The sequence below is a fragment of the Heteronotia binoei genome, chromosome 12 (genome assembly GCF_032191835.1).
Source record: "Heteronotia binoei isolate CCM8104 ecotype False Entrance Well chromosome 12, APGP_CSIRO_Hbin_v1, whole genome shotgun sequence".
Taxonomy (NCBI): Eukaryota; Metazoa; Chordata; class Lepidosauria; order Squamata; family Gekkonidae; genus Heteronotia; species Heteronotia binoei.
The window spans coordinates 79,499,861-79,524,375 of record NC_083234.1 but is presented as its reverse complement, the minus strand read 5'-3'; the positions used below and the strand labels follow the sequence as shown (position 1 = coordinate 79,524,375).

General features: G+C 47.0%; 1 protein-coding gene across 1 annotated transcript in view; it reads right to left on the bottom strand.

Moving 5' to 3' along the window:
* Nucleotides 1-24,515, bottom strand: part of DBH (dopamine beta-hydroxylase) — a 61,556-nt gene that overhangs the window by 15,694 nt on the left and 21,347 nt on the right. Inside the window, exons 2-6 of the mRNA XM_060250903.1 lie at nucleotides 21,053-21,199; nucleotides 16,854-17,114; nucleotides 11,211-11,387; nucleotides 9,307-9,409; nucleotides 3,719-3,885 (exon numbers count right to left, since the gene is read on the bottom strand). Of these exons, the coding sequence (XP_060106886.1) occupies nucleotides 3,719-3,885; nucleotides 9,307-9,409; nucleotides 11,211-11,387; nucleotides 16,854-17,114; nucleotides 21,053-21,199 (855 nt within the window). The remainder of the gene's footprint in view (nucleotides 1-3,718; nucleotides 3,886-9,306; nucleotides 9,410-11,210; nucleotides 11,388-16,853; nucleotides 17,115-21,052; nucleotides 21,200-24,515) is intronic.

The following is a 24,515-nucleotide window of genomic DNA, read 5'->3' as shown; positions in this document are numbered from 1 at the left end:
CAACCTCTCAGCTGTCATGCTGCTGCCAAGAGAAATGGCACAGCTCCCGCCTACTGCTGGGGAAGGGCCAAGCTTGGTCTGATGGCAAATAGAGATGAAGAACAGGTGCTGGGACTGGGAAGCCCTCAGCTAGCTCACGGGAATGGCCTTGGGCAAGGCGGTCTCAGTTCACATCCTCCTCTCTCCTACAGAGTGGATAGCCACACTGGCTTTGCGACCCAGGGCTTCTCATGGGACAGGTGGAAAAGATGTTTTCCTCTTTCAATACATGGCTCTGAATGGCGGGGATTCCTTTTACAGATCATGAGTTTGGTCATCTGGATTAATTCAAGTAGAACTCAAAGGATGGTGATTGTTTCCTGAGCAAAGCCCTGCTCTGTATTTCTTTATCTCTGCAGACCAAGGTGATGGCCACAGGGCCATGGAAGGTGGAGGGAAGACTGACCTGTTAGGAGGAACACTCACTCCCTTGGGTGACCCAACAGGAAGGGGCAGGGAGGGCTGAGAAAGGTTAGCCTGGAGATCGATGGCACAACGCAGACAGTTTAGTCAAGCTCTGAAAAAAAACTCTTTGGCAACCTTTTAAGAATAGTTAAAAGTGTGGGGGGGTGTAGAAAAAGCCCAACAGGAACTCATTTGCATATTAGGCCACACGCACACCCCAATGCCAAGCCAGCCGGAACTGCGTTCCTGTGCATTTCTGCTCAAAAAAGCCCTGGTTAAAAATGAGCACCAGCTAGTGGGATCAGTTCCCCTGAAGAAAACACCTGCTCTGAAGGGTGGACTCTATGGCATTCCACCCTCCCTGCTCCTCAGGCCCCACCCCCAAATCTCCAGGGATTTCCCAACCCAGAGTTGGCAGCTGCTAAGTGCTTTGTCCCAGATCAGCCCCAGTCCCAGAAAATGCTCCCTCTGAGTGGTGGAGTCTTGTGAGCAATCATTCTGCTTTGTGAGCTACTGGCATTAAAGCTGTGAGTGAGTGGTTTCACTACTGCATAATCTGGGGCCATCCTTCCTGAGCTAAGACAAAAATGTGTGAGCCAGAGGCTAAAATACTGTGAGCTAGCTCACACTAACTCGGCTTAGAGGGAACACTGGTCCCAGAGCAGGTCTGTGATGAACTTGAAGAGTTTATGTTTAAGGGGAGGGGCTGTACATGAATGTAGAAACAAGTGAAAACAGAGGGCAGGCTTGGGAGGGGGGAGGGTACAGGGGGAGGAGGCCGCACTCAGCATTCCTTATGGGAGGAGCCTAAAGAAGCCAAGGAAGGCTTGAGAAATACAAAAGACCCCTTTAGGAAATAGAAGGAGGGCCTTCTAACTAAGGATGAAAACAAACAGATCACCAGTGCTTGTAGAGAAAGAGTTAGGAAAGCTAAAGCTCAGTCTGAGCTGAGGCTAGCAAGAGATACAAAAAACAACAAAAAGGGTTCTTTTCTTATGAACAAAGTAAGAAAAAGAGCAAGGACATAGTAGGCCCACTGCAGGGACAGGAAACTGAAATTGTAACAGGTGAGGAAGAGAGGGCAGAACTACTCAATTCCTACTTCTCCTCAGTCTTCTCTTGTGAGGGAAACAGTGCTCAATGTGGCAAAAACAGAACAAAAGATGAGAGAAAGAAGTTGCTGTCTAGGATCAACATAGGGATAGTTTCTTTACTAAATCCTCAGGACCAGATGAACTGCATCCAAGGATACTAAAAGAACTGCTGGAGGTAATTTCTGAGCCTCTGGCCATTATTTTTGAGAATTCTTGGAGAACAGGAGATGTGGTGGAAGACTGGATGTGGGCAAATGTTGTCCCCATCTTCAAGAAGGGGGAAAAGGAGGATCCAGTAACTACCAACATGTCAGCTTGACATTAATACCTGGAAAAGTTTAAGAACAAATCATCAGATAGTCCTTGAGCGTTAGAAAGGACAGCTGTGATTACTAAGAGCCAGCATGGGTTTCTCAATAACAAGTCCTATCAGACTAACTCTCTCGCTGTTTTTTGAGAAAATTAGTACCTTGCTGGATCAGGGGAATGCTGTAATCATAGTTTATCTTGATTTCAATAAGGCTTTTGATAAGGTTCCACGTACTATCGTTGACAAAATGGAAAAATGTGGTTTGAATGCCATTACTGTTAGGTGGCTGTGTGACTCAACAACAACAACAGCAACTGTTAAGTGGATCTGTAACTGGTTGACAGATCGCACCCAAAGAATGCTTGTGAATGGTTCCTCAAACTCTTGGAGAGGAGTGACAAGTGGAGTGCCTCAAGAATCTGTCCTGGGACCTGTTTTGTTCAACATCTTTATAAATTATTTGGATGAGGGAATAGAGGGAATTCTTTTTAAATCTGCAGATGATACTAAATTGGGAGGAGTCACAGATGCAGTAGAAGACAGAGTCAGGACACAGGATGATCTTGACAGGATGGAAAACTGGATTAAAACAAATGAATTTTAACTGGGATAAATGTAAAGTTCTGCATTTAGGTAGGAAAAATCCAATGCATAATTATAGGATGAGGGAAACTTGTCTTGGCAGTAGTTTGTGCAAAAAAGATTTAGGGGTCTTAGTAGACAATACACTGAACATGAGTCAGCAGTGTGATGTAGTAGCTTAAAAGGCCAATGTGATTTTGGGCTGTATCAATGGGAGTATAGTGTCCAGATCACATGACATGCTGATATTGCTTTACTCTGCGCTGCTTAGACCTCACCTAGAGTACTGTGTTCAGCACCAAAATTTAAGAAGTATCTAGACAAGCTGGAACGTGTCCAGAGGATGGCAACAAAGATGGTGAGGGGTCTGGAGACCAAATCCTATGAGGAAAGGTTGAAGGAGCTCTGGGTATGTTTAGCCTGAAGTGGAGATGACTGAGAGGTGATATGGTCACCATCTTTGAGTACTTGAAGGGCTGTCATACAGAGGATGGTGCAGAATTATTTTCTGTTGCCCCAGAAGGTCAGACTAGAACCAACAGGCTGAAATTAAATCAGCAGTTTTTGACTAGACATTAGGAAGAACTTCCTGACAAACAAGAGCAGTTCCTCAGTGGAACAGGCTTCCTTGGGAGGCGGTGGACTCTCTTTGGAGGTTTTTAAACAGAGGCTGGATGACCATCTGACAGCCATGCTGATTCTGTAAACTTGGGCAGGTCATGAGAAGGAGGGCAGGAGGGGTTGTGTCAGGGCTCAGTTCTCATGGCCCCTCCTTATATGCCCAGGGAAATGCTGTCCACCACTTTGGGATCTGGCAGCAATTTTTCTCCAGGCCAGTGCAGCCCCAGCAGTCCTGGAAAGCTTTTTTCTTTTTTTTGCCATCTTCTGGGCTTGGAATGGGGGTGACTGGGCGGTGTAGGGGGAAGGTTCTTGTGAGTTTCCTGCATTGTGCAGGGGTTGGACTGGATGGCCCTGCAGGTCCCTTCCAACTCTATGATTCTATGCTATTTTTTCTTCTAAATGTTCTCTAGTGAGCTATGGAAATTTTCTTTCTAAATTCCATAACAAAGATCGGGTTTTTTCAGTTAATTTTTGAGCATTTTCTTTTTGGTCCTAGCTTTGGCCATGCCCCTTCCCCAGATTTAGTTTTGCCCCCAGAGCTGAGCCATGCCCTCCCCCCTGCCCCCCGATCCCCATGTGGTGTGGCAGCTACTGAAGAAAGAACATGGCTGTGTGGGAAGCTGACGGTGCCTGTTGCAGGCGCTTCCCTTCTGCTGGGTGTACTCACCACCTGAGTGCATTTATCAGTGCAGTAGCCTGTCAGGTAGAAGTGGCTCTCGCCAGGCGGGATGGCCATCACTGGCGTGTACACCAGGCCCAGCTCCATGATGCCGGCATCGTGAGGGCGGAGAGAGGCTGTGTAATAGAGGCGGATCCCTGAAGAGTCACGGTGGCCTGGTAAGCAGAGAGATACACCTAGAGAGCTGCACAATACTTGCCGGGGCAGGACTGGACCCTGCTGCCTCCACTGCATTCTGAACAGGTATGTCTATGGGCAACATCTGGAATTCAGGGGGCCCAGAGGAACCATGGCATGCTAGTTCTCCCACATTTGCTGTCTCTTTCTGGTTCCAGTGAAACCAAAACCTTAGGCTAATGCACATCCAGGCAACAGCAAGGGCCTGGCCGGAAGGTCTCCCAGCTTTACAGCTGATCTCCAGACCACAGGGAACGTGGCAGGCCCAAGGGTGGGCTTCACGGCTTCATGTCCCTCCCCTCCTCAACCTCCCTCCCTCCTCAGGCTCCATCCCAAATCTCCAGGAATTTCACGGCCAAGAGTTGGCAACCCTAAGACAGCTTTCCTTGACTCTCCCTCTGAAAGGCAAGCAGCCTTTCCTCCCAGCCTGTGCTGTTCCTCTTGCTCTTTTTCCTCTTCCCCAGTTATTTGGTGGCTAATCTCTGCCTGCTCCGCCCACTTCTACATGCAGTGCTGCCATTTTCTTAATCAGTCCCGAGAGATATTCCATTCACTGCAGCCCCATTTGCCTGCTAGATAAAGGGGGACAGCACTGCTTGTACCCACTGACAGGCAAGCAGGGCTCTGGAGGAACAGGAGAAGAGATCCAAACTCCTCCCACAGGAGAGAGGAAGTCGGAGAAAGCTGTAGTAAGTCTCCCACCACTTTCCGTGTGATAGTAACCTATTGACTTGAGCACTGGTAGGGAGAGCTCAGAAAAACAACACCATTAGACTCTCCCTCCCCACGATAAGCCCAGCATGGTGCCTCAGTGGGAGAGACTATGCTTGGCATGCAGAAGGCCCCAAGTTCAATCCCCAGCATCTCCAGGCAGCAGGGGATGTGAGAGATCTTTCTTTGCTTGAGACCCTGGAGAGCTGCTGCCAGTCAGAGTACATCATTATCTGATTGGGCTCCTGCGTGAGTCAAGAATTCTGAAGCCTAGTGCTCTTGTAAAATGTATGACGAAACTGTAAAGCTTGTGGAAGCTTTTATTGTGAAACAGGGAATGTAGTACGACCCTGTAGTGTTGTATTTGTGCCTCGCGGCACAGGAATATTTCCATCAAATTGTTGTCAAGAAGATTTGGAGCTTGGGGACTCCTGTGAATATTACTCCTTTGCCAGAACTCGGACCTCTGCGCTGTAATTTTGGACGATTTCACCTTTTTGAAAATTCAACCAATGACGCTTCACCCCACCCCCCATTGCGATTGATTTCACGTCATATTGTTATAAATATTGATTCTTTTTCTATAGTTTTTCTGATCTGAGGCTGGTTGCTCGCGGAGGTGTTTACCTTTTTTCCTGCTCTGCCAGTCTGAGTAGAGCAGAAGATATTGACCTTGGTGGTCCCATGGTCTGATTCAGTATAGAGCAGTTTCATGTGTGTTCATGCGAGAGAGAGGCAAAGGGGTTGTTTGCACACAGGCAAGCCAAATAGGGTGGGTGGCAAGGCAAGTAGATCCCGCTAAATGAGAGAAGGTGCTAAAAACCTCTGATAAAGAAGGGTCTGCTCTGAATGAGAGATCAGGGATGAAGAGGGCAACACTTCTGAGACCCATTGTGACATCACTTTTGTTTCACCTGAAAGCCCTGAAAGTACCGGCCACACCTTTCCCCCTCCAAACTGACCTCTGCTCCAGTTGTTAAGAGAAAAAGACAGACAAGGGGAGAGGCACCAGCACCAGTGGAGCTGGCAAGCCTGGGAAGCTGAATTTAGCCCTGCCTGTTCCTTTGTCACCCGAGGATTGTGCTACAGAAGCTGGGCTGGGAGAAAACACAGCAGAGCAAGGAAGGAACTAGGGCTGGGGGGAGAGGGGGTTGCCTCTCTTGTGTGCTCCTCTTGGGAGAACAAATAGGCATCTCCACCACCACCACCAATGGAGCATCCTGGGAAAGGCAAAACATGTACTCAGGCCTTTCTGTGTCTACTCTACAAAGAAACTTGGGATGCTTGGTCCGAGCTGGCTGAAGTGGAGAACAAAGGATTTTGAGAGTGAGGAGTGCAACCCTGAGCATTTCACCCTGTCTGGGTGGGATGGGATTGCATGTGGGAAAGTGTTTCCCACTGAAATTAATGGGAATGTGTGCTCAATTGTTTTCATTCTGATATTAAAGCAATTGAACCAAGGTTGCTTAAAAAAGAAAAAGAATTGGTGCTGAATTTTTATTTTCTTCTTCCTCTCTTTTCTTTTTCTTTCTTTTCTTTTTCTGCACATTCCTATTTTTAAGCTAAATCTGGGGCTTATTGGATTTGGTTTTTTGGTTTTTTTAAATCTGATTTAGGTTTGAAAAAGAGAGAAAGACAAGCACACTGCAAACCAAGTTAGAGATTTCAAGATTATGTGGTGTGCACGCTTCACCGGGTAATGTAACATCTTTTTCTGCCCAAGGCTGTAATTAGCAGCTGATCCTAGTGGAAGATGCTTTCCTGGCATAGCCTGAGTCAGTTTGAAATGTCACTGCAGTATAATGGCTCCTCTGGGTACCAATATTCTGCAAACGGATCTGGTCTGGGAGGGAGAGGGACCTGAAAAGTAGCAACAGCCAGCAGCGCCTTCCTCTCACTACACAACGCCAACACACACACAAAACCGTGCCAGATCTCAAGACAGGCTAAGAATATAAGAGAAGCTGTGCTGGATCAAGTCAGCAGTCCATCCAGTCAAACACTCTGTGCTACACAGTGGCCAAAATCCAGATGTCATCAGGAGGTCCACCAGTGGGACCAGAAGCACTTCCACTGTGGCTCCCCAAGCACCATGAATACAGAGCATCACCGCCTCAGACATAGTGTTTCTTGTGACTAATAGCCACTGATGGAGCTCTGCTCCATGTTTATCCAGTCTCCTCTTGAAGATGTTGATGGTTGCAGCTGCCACCACTTCCTGTGGCAATGAATTCCGTGTGTTATTTACTTTTGGGGTAAGTATCTGTTCTTTAATCTGTTCTAAAGCTATTGCTCATTAATTTAATTGAGTGCCCATCAGTTCTCGTATTGTGAAAAATGCGTGAGACCTGAAGAGTGCCTTTTTCTTGCAACGGAGCAGCATTGAAAGGCGAAGTAGCACCTGTTGAATTTCTCATTTGCCCCTCATGGGGCTCCTATGTCTTCTCTAACCCTTCAGCCTAACTGCAGCTGCCTGCACCATCTTAACTTCCACTGCTGCCACACAGGAGCTTCCCACTGGCTGTGGCTTAGGGGCAGAGCCTCTGCTTGGCATGCAAAAGATCCCCAGTTCAGTCCGCTGCATCTCCAGTTCAAATGGTCAAGTAGCAGGTAATGTGAATGATCTCGGCCTGAGACCCTGGAGAGCTGAATAGACAGTGTTGACCTTGATGGACCAACGGGGGAGGGGGGTCTGATTCAGAAGGGGGCAGCTTCATGTGCCCTTGTCAACAAGCAGCTACATGGAGAGTTCTGGCTCCTGGTCTCTCTCTCTCCTAAAAATGCCGGCCCTCTTCCATAAAATCAAGCTGCCAATGTGTGCAGTTGTGTGCCCCGAGTTTCACACAGGATCCCCCACAGACTGCACATGGCACTTCCTATATTTCACCCTGCCCCATCTCACCCCCATCCCACCCCACTGCTTGTTTCCGCAGTTGGGAGTGCTCCGAACCCGCTGTCTTTAGGGGGTGGGTCAGAATTTCTAACTATTTTTAAGACTGCCTCCAGGTTGGGCACATCAAACGGATATAAGAATAGGCAGGGAGGTGCTGCTGGTGGAAATGAAAGCCCCCAACCCCCTTATTTATAGTCAAGCTGCTTCCCAACACTTTGTGTGTGACGAGATTGAACAGCAGCACTACATATGCTCCAATTGTCTAAAAATATTCTTGGAGAGTCAAGGAGCCAGCAGTTTTGAATCTATCTTACTGTGGCTGCTCTGTGTTTCCTTCTCCTCTTTCCAAGGACCCACCCTTGTCAAAAAGCAGTGGAATGGGGAGTTCTGGCTCCTGGCCCATTATTCCAAAAGACCCCTCCTGATCTCCACCACTGCAAGCTCTCCTGTGCTCCAGCAGCCAGAGGAAGGGTGAGGATGCAGCCACTGCCACCCGGAAAGCAGATGTGTTTGGAGGGATGGGTAGGAGACATCTCGGTTCTGGGAGCCAAGGACCCCACTCACAGGGGAAGAGAGTCCAAAGGCTGCCAGTTTTTCTGGCCATACTAAGAGCTGCCTGGCAGGCAGAAATTCAAGCAATGACGCTTCACCCCACCCCCCATGCACACACACACAAACACTTCCCCCCCTTTCCCATCTTCTGGGCATGGAGCAGGTGTCACTGGGTGCTTGGCAGGGGGAGGGTACTTGTGAGTTTTCTGCACTGTGCATGCAGGTTGGACTAGATGACTAGGTCCCTTCCAACTCTATGATTCTAAGTTTCACCTCCTGAATTCCATGACTTACTATAGGAACCTTACTAGGATTGTGCTAGAGGAAATGGTGACCAGCAGACTTTGGCACTGTTTGTCTTCTAGCTTCTCCCTTTCTCATGAATCTCCTCCCAGAAGGACCCTACAGGGAAGACCTCCCCTGGCTTCCTGTAACGTGAAGCCTTTGCTTTAAGCCCTTCCACTGCCACTACATAACCTTCCTCTATATCAGGGGTAGCCAACGGTAGCTCTCCAGATGTTTTTTGCCTACAACTCCCATCAGCCCCAGCCATTGGCCATGCTGGCTGGGGCTGATGGGCGTTGTAGGCAAAAAACATCTGGAGAGCTATCGTTGGCCACCGCTGCTCTATATCCCTCCAAAATGCTACCAGACCAACCAACCCAGCCCTGCCCTGCCCATGCAGGCTCCAAATATCCAGTGCCACAGTCTGGACCAGGGGTGCTATGGCACTTGCCAGCACCTTTCCTGGCACTCACACAGCGCATGTTTCCCGGAAGGGAGCAAGGTCAGGTAGGGTTTTTCCCAGCAAGGCCTCTGATTGGCCATTGGTGATTTGATTGGCTTTGCAGATTTTTTAAAACGTTGCTTGAGCAGCAGCTGCCACCGCAGCATAAGAGTCTTCACTGTGTGGCTGAAGGGAAGCTGTGGCAGCCATTTTATGCCCAGCTGTACCTCCTGCTGCCGCCATTTTGTGGCTGGACCCACCAGTGGTGCCCACAGGCTCAAAAGGGTTGGTCTAGACTCATCCCAGAGCTGGGCATCCTCCTCCCCACACCAAGGAGTCCAGGCTGCATCTCCTTTGGGACAGCCAGTTCTGTCTTGCCAAGGCCTACCCCGTCCCCCACAGGGTTCTCATCCCTGGCTGCTGCCGCCTTGGTGCAGACTGTCCCCTTGCCATGTCTTTCCTTCTCTCTTGGTTGAGCAAAATGTCACTGCTGTCATTTAGGCAGGTCTTGCTTACCTTTGAGCTCCAAGGGATTATGGTAATGAACTTCCAGGCGGAGAAATCGGGAAGAACTGGGACCTCCAAAGGCAAGTCCTGCTTCTTCTGGATAGTAAAAAGCCTATAAGGAGAAAGCTAATAGAACACTGGGCCAAATCTGTCCTGCTCCCAGAAGTCCCAGCCCTGGCCAAGAGGAGACTTGCAGGGAGTCTGTGCATCAGAGCACAGCTGATCCCCCTCCTCCCAGAGATGGCCAACCCCCACTCCCACCCAACACAACACAACACCCAAATGGTTGCCACACCCAGCACAACGCAGCAATTGAGGCCACACAGGTGACTTGTGAGCAGCTGAATGCACTTGCCAACTCAGGGCCCCCCACCCTTGCCAGGACCTCCTCCTCCAGAGGACTGGTGAGCTGAGCAGTGGGGCTGATATCAGCCGTCAAGGCATTACCCAAAGCCTGGCTCTCCAGCTCACCAGAACAACTTGTCTGCCACCCTTGGAGCTGTCCATGGTCCAACAGGAGCCAGGCCTAGTAGGATCCCCAGTGTGGTGCCCATGGGCACCAGAGGACCTGCCAACACTTTTCTTGCTCCCCCCCCCCCAAGTACTTTTAGAAAGTGGGGGCTGTTGTTCAGCAGCACTTCTGATTGGTTGTGCAGATTAAAAGACATCCTGCTAAGCAAAGTTTCTGTCTAAAATGTTAGAGTTGCTAGTAGAGTTATACACAACCATGCCACCTGACATGGGCACTGGCTGGCTCTACCTCCCATGGCAGCCATTTTGTAGCTGTACCCACCATCCTGTGTCAGAATTCCAAAGGTGCCCACAGGCTCTAAAAGGTTGGGGACCCCTTTCAAGTGGTGCAAGAGGAATTAAAAGAAAGGGTTATGCGCTCCCTGTCTGTAGGGTCCCTTCCCAGTCTTCCAGGACGCTGCATGAGGCTGCTTTTTAAAAACTGTGGGTGACACTAATCTTGTCTCATCTGTAGCTTGACCCGGAAGTGATTGCTTTGTGCCTGGGCAGTGCAATATGATGGCTTACTTTCCCTGCAAGAACAATTTCACTGCCTTAGAAAAACTTCCATTCAATCCAATGTGAGACCACACCTGCTTTCTGAAGAGGCCCATCCCTGGTGCCAACTGACCACCACAGGGAAGACCAAACTAGATGCGAGGCTAGCTGTCATGTTGGCTTCACCGTGTGTCAGCCTTAATAACAAAAGAGACAGTGTGGTGTAGTGGTTACAGTATCATACTAGGATCTGGGACATCCAGAGTCAAATCCCCCTCCTGCCATGGCAGCTTCCCAGGTGACCTTGGGCCCCTCGCTCCTTCTCAGCCTGGTCTATTGCACAGGATTGTGGGGATAAAGTGGAGGAGAAAAGCACATCTATGTTGCTTTGGATCCCCATTGGGGAGAAAGGTGGGAGATAAATGGAGGACATAAATAATAATAAATACACAGGCCGTGTGGGTGAAGAGCCTCCTCTCCTCCATCTTACCCCTCTCCCCAGGCAATTTTCTCCCTATTTCCAGATACAGAGCTGGCGGGGGGGGGGGGAGAGATGGAGGGGATGGCTGCAGCTGCCTCTGACTTGTTTGCTCCCCCAGCAGTGTGATGTGTGCTCCTGCTGCCAACAGCTGGCCACTGCCGCTCACTGTGTGCTCATGTAGACCACGCCGTACCTCAGCTCCAATGGGGTGCAGCTAAGAAGCCCCTGCTTTTTCTGACAGAATCAAGGTTCCTGACTGAATCCCAGGCAGCAGCAGCGGAAACGAACACCTCAATCAAAGCTACTGACTACTTTGTTTCGCTTAGAAAAGAGAAATGGGGAAACTGGAGGGGAGGGGAAGGGAAGGGGGGTAACAGAAAGGGCTGTCAGTGATAAGAGCAACAAGCACTTCTGCTGGACGCACCTGAGCTCCCATGGCCCAAGCGGCCAGCACGTGCCGGCAGTAGTTCAGGCGCTCTGGCTTCATCTTGGAGTCGCAAGGCCCGTTGTAATGGGGGAAGGTGTCAAACTGTGTGGCACACTGGAAGACCTCCATGTGGTGGACAAGAGCTTCATTTCCCTCCGTGATGACTGCTTCATACTGCAAAGGTGAACAAGAGGAGGAAGGTATTTCTGCTGTGATCCGGCTGTCCTCAGCCTTCCCCCCCCAGGGTGCACTAGCAGGAAGACAGGCAGGCTCTCTCCAGCAGCAAGGTGAACCTGGCTTCACAGCCTGCACTGGGAAGTTCTACATATCAGCCAATCAAATCTCCTCCCCTGCCCAAATGGCTTTTAAGTGTGTGTTTTCTTGGTTTACACCTTTTACGTTCAACCTATTTAAGGGAAACTTCAAGACAGGGGTAAAATGGGAGGCAGGAGGTGATGTGAAAGATCTCAGCCTGAGACCCTGGAGAGCTGCTGCCAATCTGAGTAGACAAGACTGACCTTGATGAACCAAAGGCCTGGTTCAGTTTAAGGCCATTTCATGTATGCCCGTGTCCAAAACTGTTCCAGCGACATGCTGCAACTGTGTGTTGATGCTACAGGCACTGTTCAGATCAGTGTTCACCCCAGCTTGTCCTGAGCAATGTCAGATGAGGATTCAGACTGTGTCCTCCGCTGTGCAGTGACCAGCTAAGTAAAGGAGTTCCTTCACAGAAGCAGGCCAGATCCTGTGTCCGCTAGCTACAGATGCCTGCCTCAGCTGCCACCCGCTGCACCAGAGAGGAGTCTGGCAGCCCCTAAGCGACTGCTCTTCATTAGCAGTGCTAATTACCAATGAAGTGAAAGTGCCAAGGCAAATTGCCAGCCCTGATGAATGCCACTGGCAGCAGGAACTGGAGTGGCTTTGAGGCGTCTCTCTGCCCCTGGTGCTTCCTCCCTTCCCTCGCCACCTTGCCTTTGAGCCACCTGAGGAATGGCTGTCCTGTGGGCAGCTGTGACTTTCAAATCTGCCACATCACCACTTTGTTCTCTCTCCCTTCTGCAAGACCTGACACGCAGCTTCCTGTTGCTGATGACTCAGGAATTTTCGCTGGAATGGCCCTCCTGGCTGATTGGCTTTCCCCATCAGTAGTTCATTTCTCACATTTCACTCTCATCGCGCTGTGGCTGAGGCCCCTTGTCTGAAGGGTTACTGAAAGAATGTCGTGATGAGAGAAACCTGCAAAACTGTGAATGGCGTGGAGAGAAAAGACATCAGCCCCCTCCCCAATAACGCAGGGTCGCTGGGAGTTGACTGCAAGTTCCAGACCAACCAAGGACAGGCTTCTCTATTCCACACATGATAAGTAACTTGATCTGGAATGCTTTTTAAAATGGTTGGACAAATTCACGACAGATTCTATGTATGTATGCAGAAACCTTATTTGGTTAATCATTTTGCTTTTTAAAAGAATCTTTATCACTTTTGTTACAGATGGTCCAATTCTGAATTATACTGGATCTTCATTGCATCACTTTCAGTGGGAAACACATTTCTGGCAGGAAGGGTTCCCACTGGCCCATTAAACTGGGATGAAATTCTCTGGGCCTGCGCCCTGCCTGCTCTGGATGCCCCCAGCCACATTTCAGGCAGACAAAGGGAAAAGCCCCCATTTTACAGACCTTCCTCATTCACACTAGCAGAGTGAGCGCAGGGAACCATGAACTAGCAGGCACACAGATTTTTTTCCTCCTTTGCCGGTATACTCAAGTATACTCAAGTGAGGAGTCTACTTGAAAGCCAAAATGGAAACAGGGGAAGGGGAGATAGACCCAGCCATACACCACCACCCACCATAGATTTCCATTCCATTAGGGGAGGGTGGGATATAAATTTGGTAAAATAAATGCTCTTCTCCCAGCTGAGCTCCCCCACTGGGCTTTGTAATGCTCCAGTCACTGTTGTAAGGCACAAGAGGTAGTAAGGTTTAACTCCCCTCATCCACATTACATAAAAATAGCACTCACCCACCTTGCTTTCTTTACATATGTCTTTTCCACCCAATAGGCAGCCAATGGGAGCTGAGGAAAGGGGAGCAGTTTATAATGAGAATATCTCTTTGTTACTGACCACTCATGGTAAGAAATGCAAGACCTTTTCTCATTAGAGTTCATTTAAATCTCATCTGAATCAGCCCTGGCCCTGTCTTTCAATGTGTATGTGGATTTGCTTCTATCCCCCTAAATCGTGAATGATGTGGAGAGAGGAGTCCCCCCGCCCCCGCCCTGACTTCTCTGCAGCAGTCTGTCTGGCGTCCAGGGGTTACAAGCAAGTTTTCTGCTGCCTTCTCCCTGCAGAAACATGGTTTCTTCTATGCTCTCCTCCACCGGCCCAGTCTGCAGCACCTGCTTTCAGACAGTCCAGACAAACTACTATTTGGCCTGTGCAGGTGGGCAGGCAGGTGTGGCGCCAACAGAGCAGACAACAGAACTGCAGCCAAATATAACCCATTTCTCTTTCCCTGAAGAAAGCCCTCTGCAATGATGGAAGGGCAGTGGAAGTCCTGTGCATAGAAGCTGCTAGGGCAACAATCCTCTTTGGTTGATACATCGACTAAATCTTCCAGCAGGACCACACCCTTGTCAGTTAACTTACCTGAGTCATTCTCTCCCCTCCTGCTTCTCTTCCATCACCTTGTGGAAAGCAGACAGAGAGGTGCCAGAATAATTGTAATTTCTGGAGATTAGTAAATGACTATATTACTATATGAAAGTTATTCCAGAACACAAGGGAATTTGATTTTGTTTAGTTGATTTTCAGTACACATCTAGGCCTAAAATTACATCCTCAAGGTCTTTTAGAACCCTTGGATGCAGTTCATCTGGCCCTGAGGACTTAGTTTCATTTAAAGAAACTAGGTGTTTATGTACTACCCCTATGCTGATCCTAGGTTGGAACTTCATACTCTCCTTATATGTTCTGTTTTTGCCATGTTGAGCACCGTTTCCCTCAGAAGAGAAGACTGAGGAAAAGTAGGAATTGAGTAGTTCTGCCCTCTCTTCATTACCTGTTACAATTTCACTTTCTTGCCCTCACAATGGGCCTCCCATGTCCTTGCTCTTTTTCTTACTCTGAACATAAGATAAGAACCCTTTTTTGTTGGTTTTAGCATCTTTGGCCAGCCTAAGCTCATACTGAGCTTTAGCTTTCCTACCTTTTTCTCTACAAGCACTGGTGATTTGTTTATATTCATCCTTGGTTATAAGGCCCTCCTTCCAATTCCTAAAGGAGTCTTTTTTATTTCTCAAGTCTTTAGAGCGCCATGGAGCCACTTGGTTTTCTTTAGGCTTTTTCCATTTTTTCTTCTCATAGGAATCGTCTGTGATTGCACTTTCAGTATTTCACTTTTAAGAAACTCCCACCCCTCTTGAACCCCCTTCCTCCTAAGTATTTCTGACCATGAGATTTTACCCAGCATAGTTCTAAGTTAATCAAAGTTTGCCTTTTTGAAGTCCAACCTATAAGTCTGACTATGTATAGCTTTTCCCTTCCCTAAGACTGTAAATTCCAAAATCGCATGGTCACTACTGCCCAGGGTGCCCACTATTTCCACTTCTTCAATCAATTCTTCGTTGTTGGTGAGTCTCAAATCCAAGACAGCAGATCCCCTTGTTTCCTTCTTCACTTTCTGGAAAAGGAAGTTGTCAGCAAGACAAGCCAAGAATCTATTTGACTTTTCATTTTTAGCAGAGCTGGACTTCCAACAGATGTCCAGGTAATTGAAATCATTGTATCCCTTCTCTTGGAGAACTTTGCAATCTGCTGTAGAAATAACTCATCCAAGTCGTCTGCCTGACTTGGTGGTCTATAGCAGACCCCCAGAATAATATCATTGTTATTTCTTACTTCTTTTATTTTTACCCAGAGACTCCCACCTGAGCTGCCATGCTCAGATTCACATATTTCCTCACAAGTATGTTCCTCCTTCACATATACTGCTACGCCTCTGCCCTTTCTCATTTGCCTGACCCTTTTAAATAAGTTGTACCCCTAAATCCTAATATTCCAGTTGTGTCATCCCACCAAGTTTCAGTAAGGCCTATTATCTCATAGTCTCCTTCCTTTATCAGGACTTCCAGTTCCTCCTGTTTGTTTCCCATACTCTGTGCATTAGCGTAGAGACATCGGAATCCAAGTTTTATGCGTCCCGAAGTTTTAGTTTCCGTTTAGTTTAGTTTACTGAAGAACTGCATTGAGATGCTTAAACATCTTAGTATCATTTGCAAGAGAACAAAACTAGAATCCCTTTGCTCCACTTCCAGTTGGGTGGCATCCTTCTTGTTTGTTTGTTTGTTTGTTTGTTTTTCACACATGTGCAGAGCACGTATCCAAAGCACTGGCTCCTTTTTGACAGTTCTGCAATCCCTCTGCCAAGTACTGTGATGATTCCGTCCTATACGACTGGATTTCTCCACCAGAAACCATTTCCTTTCCCACCTGATCTCACGCCCTTTCCAACTCATAGGGAAGTTTTCCCTTATTCTCTCCTCATAGACCTTATTATGAAGTGGCAGGAGTAAAGTTCCGGGGGCAGAACCCTGGCTGCCAGTATAGGAGTCTACATAGGGACTGTTTTCAATGCCATTGCACCCGCTGCTCCCGGATGTTTTGTGGGGAACACAAGAATTGCTTCAGCTCCCAAAGGATAGGCACAACATTCGAGAAAAGAGCTAACGATGCCAGGAAGAGGAGGGCAGCAATCAGCTGAAGGCCAAGTCCACCCAAACTCCCTTGCACAGAACAGAGTAAAGCAACCAGATGAAACCTCTCATCGCCAGAGAGTCTGACCAGGGGAAATTTTCCTCCAAACCCAGCCAGACCTATCTGCTGAATTAATGACCAAATCAAATGGGCTGATTGACAACTGGTTGACTTCTATAGCACCTGATGCAATTAGATGATGTACTTGCAAAAGCAGAATTAATGTCCCTGGCCTCATCCCCATGTTTAGCATCTCAATAAGACTCACAAGTCGAGGGGAGGGTAAGCCCATGAGACCACTTAGAAAATGCCAGCACAAACAGGCGGAAAGAGTAAGAGTTCAGTAGCAACTTAGACTAACAAAATTTGTGGCAAGCACTGGCTACCCCAAATTGTGTTAGTCTTTAAGGTGCTACTGGCCTCTTTTTTAAAGGGTTCTTTAAAGGTTCTTTTTTGAACACCAACAGAAGGAGCCAGGCAGGTCTAACTAATGGGTGAGAGGAACAAGGGAAGAAGAGTGCAAAGCAGAAGATGGAAGGAATAATTTTGCATTTAAGGAGGGCCAGCAAGAAGATCAAAGTGAGGCGGGGGGAGGGGGCGAGACAGAGAGCACAAACAGATGAATTGGAACAAGAAAGTGATGGAATTCAAAAGAAGATTCACAGAAGCCAAAAGCAGAGAGGGGGAAAATGAGGATAGATTAGGCAGGCTGACGCTTGGGCGACCAAGCAGGAGAACCTTCCCATGTGAAATAAAGAGAGCAGGACTTGTCTTGTGAGAGAAAAAGAGGCACACTGAGGAGAAAGCAACAAGGCAATAATGAGGGAATGACACAGGGGACCTGCGAGCAGCCAGCCAGCTCCGCTTTGCCCTGCCACCTACCATGATGATGTGATGTTTTGCAAAGCCATCAGGAAGCTCAGTAATGTAGCACCAATAAGTGGTCTCCTGGTCTGGTATGACCACATCAGGGGCTCTTATCTCCATGGTCTTCAGGTCTGCAGGTAGTCTGGGAATGTTGAGCTCGGGCTTCAGCAGCTGCACCCTTTGCAACCCTTTCCGAAGTAGTGCTGAAACATTGATTGCTTGGAGAGAAGGGACTGGTTTCTCCAGAATGCCATAGATCAGGTGCACTGTCCCATCCTAGAAGAAAGGGCAGAATATGCATTTGCCAGTCTTCCATGCTGGAAAATCCCACTTCAGGAAGAGTGGCAGGCCCCTGGGCATCAACTAGGCATCCTGCAGCTCAGGAGTGGTGTCTAGGCCCTTGACACTGCTGACAAAGCAGGCCTGCTACCCTTAAGAATGTAAGAAGAGCCCTGCTGGCTCAGACCGGTGGTCCATCTAGTCCAGCACAGGACCTGATCAGTTCCTCTGGAGCTCCAGCAGCAGGGCGTTGAGGCCAAGACCTCCCCGTGATGTTGCCTCCTGGCTCTGGGATTCAGAGGTTTAGTGCCTCTGGATGTGGAGGTTCCCTTCTTGTCATCACCATGGCTAGTAGCCACTGTAGATCTATCCTCTATGAGTGCATCCAGGCATCTTTTAAAGCTTTCTGAGCCTGTGGCTATCACTACATCCCCTGGCAGGGAATTCCCTCCCGAATCTAGTGTCCATTCGGAGTTCTGCTGCTCTCAAGTTCTAGTATTTGGGATGGGAGAAAAAAGTTCTCTCTGACCTTTATCTTTACCCTGTGCATAATTTTATAAACCTCTAGCCTGCCCTCCCTTACTTGCTTCTAAAAAGTCCCAGGCTCTTCAGCCTCTCCTCATAGGGAGGGTGCTCCAAGCTCCCTGCTCATCTTGGTTGTCCTCCTCTGTGTATTCCATAACTGGGAAATCGGGTGACACTAGATGGCCCACCCAGAGGCTGATATGAAGCTCCCAGGTCAGCTGCCTTTCCTCATTCATTGCTAAGGGAGAACCTCACCCACTGGTTCTGCTGGGCCAGGCTCCCTAATGTCTTCCTGCCTGCTTTGCTGCTAGAAGGACTCTGGAGCTGGGCAGAGAATCTCCTGTCCTCGATAGAGAGCTTAGCAGCATAATGGACACCCATTCCCTGATCCCGTCCCCTACCTTAACTTCAAATGTTGATGCAAGTAAGCTCATTTGAACTTTGCCAGATCCTCTGTTTTCAAATCTGACTCACAAAAGAGATTGCTGTTTGAAACACACTCATTTTTGTGGACAACCACAAGAAGTGGTACAAAATAAAAAGGCACACAAAAAATGCATAAAGCACACTGTACATCACATGGAAGTTCATGTCTAGCCCCTGCCAAAACCAAGGCAATTGCGTGGGAGGGGGCAGAGCAAGAATTCTTACATCTCTTAAGGCTGCAAGAACATTTTCCTGGGACTGAGCCCCACTGAACGGAATAAGACTTATTTCTGAGTAGACCTGCCTAAGCAGGGTCCCTAAAGCATTTAAAAGTACTAAAATCTCATGATCAAACTTCAAGCTCGAGAGTCATGGAGTAAAAGGACAGGTCCTCTTGTGGATCAAAAACTGGCTAATTAATAGGAAGCAGAGAGTGAGTATAAATGGGCAGTCTTTGCAGTAGGGGATGGTAAGCCGTGGGGTGCCACAGGGCTCGGTACTGGGTCCCATGCTCTTTAACTTGTTCATTAATGATTTGGAGTTGGGAGTGAGCAGTGAAGTGGCCAAGTTTGCAGATGACACTAAATTGTTCAGGGTGGTGAGAGCCAGAGAGGATTGTGAGGAACTCCAAAGGGATCTGTTGTGGCTGGGTCAGTGGGTGTCAACGTGGCAGATGCAGTTCAATGTGGCCAAGTGCAAAGTAATGCACATTGGGGCCAAGAATTCCAGCTAGAAATACAAGTTGATGGGGTGTGAACTGGCAGAGACTGACCAAGAGAGAGATCTTGGGGTCGTGGTAGATAACTCACTGAAAATGTCAAGACAGTGTGCGATTGCAATAAAAAAGGCCAACGCCATGCTGGGAATTATTAGGAATGGAATTGAAGACAAATCAGCCAGTATCTTAATGCCCCTGTATAAATCGATGGTGCGGTCTCATTTGGAGTACTGTGTGCAGTTCTGGTCGCCGCACCTCAAAAAGGATATTATAGTACTGGAAAAAGTGCAGAAAAGGGCAACTAGAATGATTAAAGGTTTGGAGCACTTTCCCTATGAAGAAAGGTTAAAACGCTTGGGGCTCTTTAGCTTGGAGAAACGTCGACTGCGGGGTGACATGATAGAGGTTTACAAGATTATGCATGGGATGGAGAAAGTAGAGAAAGAAGTACTTTTCTCCCTTTCTCACAATACAAGAACTTATGGGCATTCAATGAAATTGCTGAGCAGTAGGGTTAGAACTGATAAAAGGAAGTACTTCTTCACCCAAAGGGTGATTAACATGTGGAATTCACTGCCACAGGTGGTAGTGGCGGCTACAAGCATAGCCACCTTCAGGAGCAGTTTGGATAAAAATATGGAGCAGAGGTTCATCAGAGGTTCATCAGCAGCTATTAGCCACAGCATTTTATTGGAACTGTCTGGGGCAATGATGCTCTGTATTCTTGGTGCTTGGAGGGGGGCAAAGTGGAAGGGCTTCTAGCCCCACTTGTGAGCCTCCTGATGGCACTTGGGTTTCTTTCTTTCTTTTTTTTTTTTGGCCACTGTGTGACACAGAGTGTTGGACTGGATGGGCCATTGGCCTGGTCCAACATGGCTTCTCTTATGTTCTTATGTGACACAGAGTGTTGGACTGGATGGGCCATTGGCCTGATCCAACATGGCTTCTCTTATGTTCTTATGTGACACAGAGTGTTGGATTGGATGGGCCACTGGCCCGATCCAACACGGCTTCTCTTATGCTCTTATGTGAACAGAGTGCTGGACTGGATGGGCCATTGGCCTGATCCAACATGGCTTCTCTTATGTGACACAGAGTGTTGGACTGGATGGGCCATTGGTCTGATTCAACATGGCTTCTCTTATGTTCTTATGTTAATTATGAAATTCACCATTCAAACCAAGGTTGCCAACCTTCAGATGGTGTCTGGAGATCTCCTGGGATTACAACTGATCTCCAGCTGACAGAAATCAGGTTACTGGGAGAAAATGGCTGCTCTGGTAGGTGGACTCTATACCCCATTGAAGTCCCTCCCCTCCCCATACCCTGCCTTCAGGCTCCATTCCGCGAATCCCCAGGTATTTCTCAACCTGGAACTGGCAGCCCTAATGCAAATGTAAAGCATTTGAAAAATTCCTTCTCTGCTCTAAATATAAACCATAATTCCTAGCTCCAGGTCAGTGATGCTGAACTGAATACAGTTCTAACCGGATAGAGGAACTCAGCTGTGTGACACAGCATCTACACACAGGAAGTTGTTTTGTTCACAGTGCCAGCACAATGCCTGCCAACACTGGTGATCTTTTATGGGCTATAGTGGTTGAGAGCCCAGTTTCAGTTAGATGCTGAGCACGTCTTGCTAGAACTGCTGTCCTGGAGGAGGGTTACTATCAGAATGAAAACCACGGTTTGCTAGCTGAGCCAAAAAACAAAGATGACCATGGAAACAATGTAATAACAGATGGAAATAGATATTAAGTGTTGCAAAAACATACAAGAAATCGTACAAATACATGACCAATCCAAACATCATCCCAAGTCCATTTTCAGCAATAATATACAAAGCATCCTAACTGGTGAGTTCACACAAGTCTCTTAATATTCACTCCAAAAAGACTATTCTTCAAGGAGACAAATATGATTTCTTGTATGCTTTTGCAACACTTAATATCTAATCCCATTTGTTATTACATTGTTTCCGTGGTTTATCTTTGTATTTTGCCTGTAGGAGGGGCCTGGAGCTGTCCTGAAATTACAGACTGCAGAGGTCAGTCCCCCTGGAGGGAATGGCAGCTTTGGAGGGTTGATGCTGCAGCCTTACAGTCCTGCTGAGCTTCCTCTCCAAACTCTGCCCCCAGGCTCCACCCCCACATTTCCAGGAATTTCCCAAGCCGGAGTTAAATTGCACAGGGGGACTTTTGTGTCGTGCCAGCCCCACATTTAAATTGTGTAGAAGGTCCAGCTGGTAGACACAGAGAGGCACTACCTCGATTAGATAGTCCTGGGGGTCACAGGTTCCAAAGGGCCTTTTAAAGAGCAGGTAGAGTCCCTCCGAGGTTTTCTGTGCTCCAAGGAGCTTGTAGTTCTGTTCAGCGTCCAGGTGCAGCTGCCCTTTTTGGTCGCTCCACGCATCCTGCAGGTGAGAAAAATCTCCATGTTATCTTGGAGGGAGTAGAGACTTTTGCTATTATAGGTCCTGCAAAAAGTGAACTGGATACCTAAAAGGTTGAAGTCACAAGCATATATGTGACCTCAACCTTAATCTTATATATAAGATTAAACAAAATATACCTTTAATATTACAGTGGGCTTAAAATATTTAATTAAAAAAGATAAATAGGCCTTTAGGCCTTACAGGTAACACACTGTGCAGTACACGATATGATATGATAAATTTATTGTCATTGTTCTCAAAAAAGGAAAATGAGAGCAACGAAATGAGGTGCTCTTCCACAAACATACCAACACATCAACACTAAAGAAAAAACATATACATACACCATTTAAATACATCTAAAACAAATAACCATTCATAGCCCTGCATTTAGCCTAACCACAGCACTTGGATAGAAGCTGCCCTTAAATCTATTTGTCTTAGCCTTCAACACTCTATATCGTCTGCCCGACGGTGAGATCTCAAATAGCAAGTGGCTCGGATGTGAAGGGTCCTTTAAGATCATTTGTATCTTCCTTTTACATCCCATATTATACAGATCCACCAATGAGGGGAGAGAGCATCCACAAATCTTCTGTGCTCTTACCATCACTCTTTGGAGCACCCTTCTCTCTCTATACATTACATTCAGTATACTCTTAGTAGCACACTTTGCTGTATACATAACACAATGTAATAGTACTGACTGGAACTAATAAACCAATAAAATTGGACCAGACACATTTCAGCCACAAAGTTCCCACAGTGGTCCCAATTTAATACCACACATACACTGTATGAAGGACTGTATTGTGGTTAGCCCTGTAAGGTATTGTGGGTGTATTGGAAGAATGACTGTGGTGCAGAATGCTCTTTGGGAGGATTATGTCTGGCTCCTGATCTTTATAGCCACATCAAAGAGAGATGATACGGAATACGTTACAGGGGTATTGAACTAATTTGTTACGAGGGCTGGATCTGACATAAATGTCACTTTGCTGGGCCAAGCCCTGCGTGCCATAAAATGTAATACGGAGATATAAACTTTATAAAGGTGATTTCAGATGTCAAATGGGAATAGCAGGTGAATTACAATAGCAGGCTTGATTGGATTAGATGTGAGATGCAGATGGGTTGTAGGCATGGAGATACCAGCACTGGTAATGAGACAGGAAACCTAGGTCTCAATTCTTCTCTGGGGAGCTCAGGACAATGCATCCTCCAGGACTGAACTGAGACCTAGTTTTCCTGTCTCATTATCAATGTGTTCTGTTATCATTTGGCATCTAAAATCACTCTGCTCTCCAAGATATAAGGACCAGTCCAAGTGTTCTAATTCCTAATATGGGTCTTTATGAAAGAAAATAAATCCAGATAGGAACAGAGAAATCCATTTTAAAAAAACACCCACTTTTTAGAATAAGCCAAAATAATTTCCTCAATGTACGTTGTGCTTGTCAGAAGAATCCATCTATCCACCCACCCTCCTAAAAACAGAGCTTGTACGGAAAAACTTATCTGGAATAAAAATGTTGGTCTTGAAGCTGCGATGGGACTCTCTTTCCTCAGCTTTCCTTCCTCCTCAAAAGAGCAGCAGCCTCATAGAAGGAAGCAGAAGCTCTGTGTGTGTGTGTGTGTGTGTGAGAGAGAGAGAGAGAGAGAGTCTATCTTTGTATCTCTCTTGCAGGAAGCAACCATGGAACTATCTGTACCTCTGTACCTGTGTGTGTGTGTGTGTGTTTGTGTGAAAGAGAGAGGGGGGAGATGAGATGCAGGGAACAGAAAGCAAAGAGCCACTGAGGAAGCTGGTGGTGGTGGGGGAAGCAAGTTACAGTGAGGCTGCAGCTGCAGCCTTGGAAAAGAAAGCAGGAGAAGGAAGTTGCTTGGGGGACTTTTTTGAGCCCTGTGAGGGCTGCATCCATCCTGAGGGCCATACATTTGACACCCCTGGAATACAATTCTTCAGTCACAGTGTGTATATATTTTTAATGAACTATATGGAGTTTTTAAGCAATCATATAACTGCACTTATGAAGTGTGCTTAAGAGGACATGAAAGCTTATGTTCTGAATAAAACTAAGTTGGTCTTAAAGGTGCAATCGACTCCTATTTTGCACTGCAATATTAAAGATATATTTTATTTTATATATATGTATACACTTATGATCTTGACCTTTTAAGTATCCAGTTCCATTTTGGGGTTGTATTTTTGCCCCTTCTTTTGTTTTGCCTGCAAAAAGTGAATTCAGGCACTCCGCACTGACCAAGATTGGTAGTTCAGGTTCACTTGCCGTTCGATTGCTAGAGCTTAAGAAAGGGGAGAGGGGGGCCTGACCTGGAATAGCCCAGGAAAGCCTGATCTCCTCAGATCTCAGAAGCTAAGTGGGGATGACCCTGGCAAGTACTTGGATGGGAGACCTCCAAGGAATAACCAGGCTGGGACGCAGAGGCAGGCATGCCTAAGTAATGCCCAAGACCTGATGAGAGATGTAAAAGTGATTGCACTGCTTGGGAGCAGTGACCATAACGTTATTGATTTCACCATTTGTATAAACAGGGAGTTGCTCCAAAAGACCAGCACAACCACTTTTAACTTTAAAAGGGGTAAATTCTCTGAGATGAGGAGGCATGTGAAGAGGAAACTGAAAAGAAAGGTAAATGCAGTCAAAACCCTTGGGGAAGCTTGGAGGCTATTTAAAACTACAATCCTAGACGCTCAGATAAAATATATACCACAAGTTAGGAAAGGCACAAAGAGGTATAAGAAAAGTCCTGCATGGTTCACAAAACGTTACAGAAGCTGTAAAAGGTAAGAAGAATTCCTTTAAGCGGTTGAAAGCTAGTCCAAGTGAGATTAATAAAAGGGAACACAGGCTGTGGCAAATCAAATGCAAGACTGTGATGAGGCAGGCAAAAGGGACCATGAGGAGCATATTGCAAAAAACTTAAAGACCAACTGTCAAGCATCAGTATTTCAAATAAACAAACAGTTGTTTGATACAAAGACTCGTTTTATTGATAATCCATTGTTGCTCAAGGTACGGTACCTTGAGAGTGATACAGAATTGCTCATAGCGTAGTGTTTTCAGGACCACATCAAAGGATATAGAAAAGATAGCCTCAAGACATAACAAGCATGTGTGAATTGTTACAACTATGCAAAAATACTACCCACTACTATCATGCGGTTGAAACTTCCCTTGTTTTCATACATTCCTGCTCCTTTTGATAAGCGGTGAATGGGAACTGTCCAGGGGAAGTGCCTCTTTCTCTCTATCATCAAAGTTATAGCATT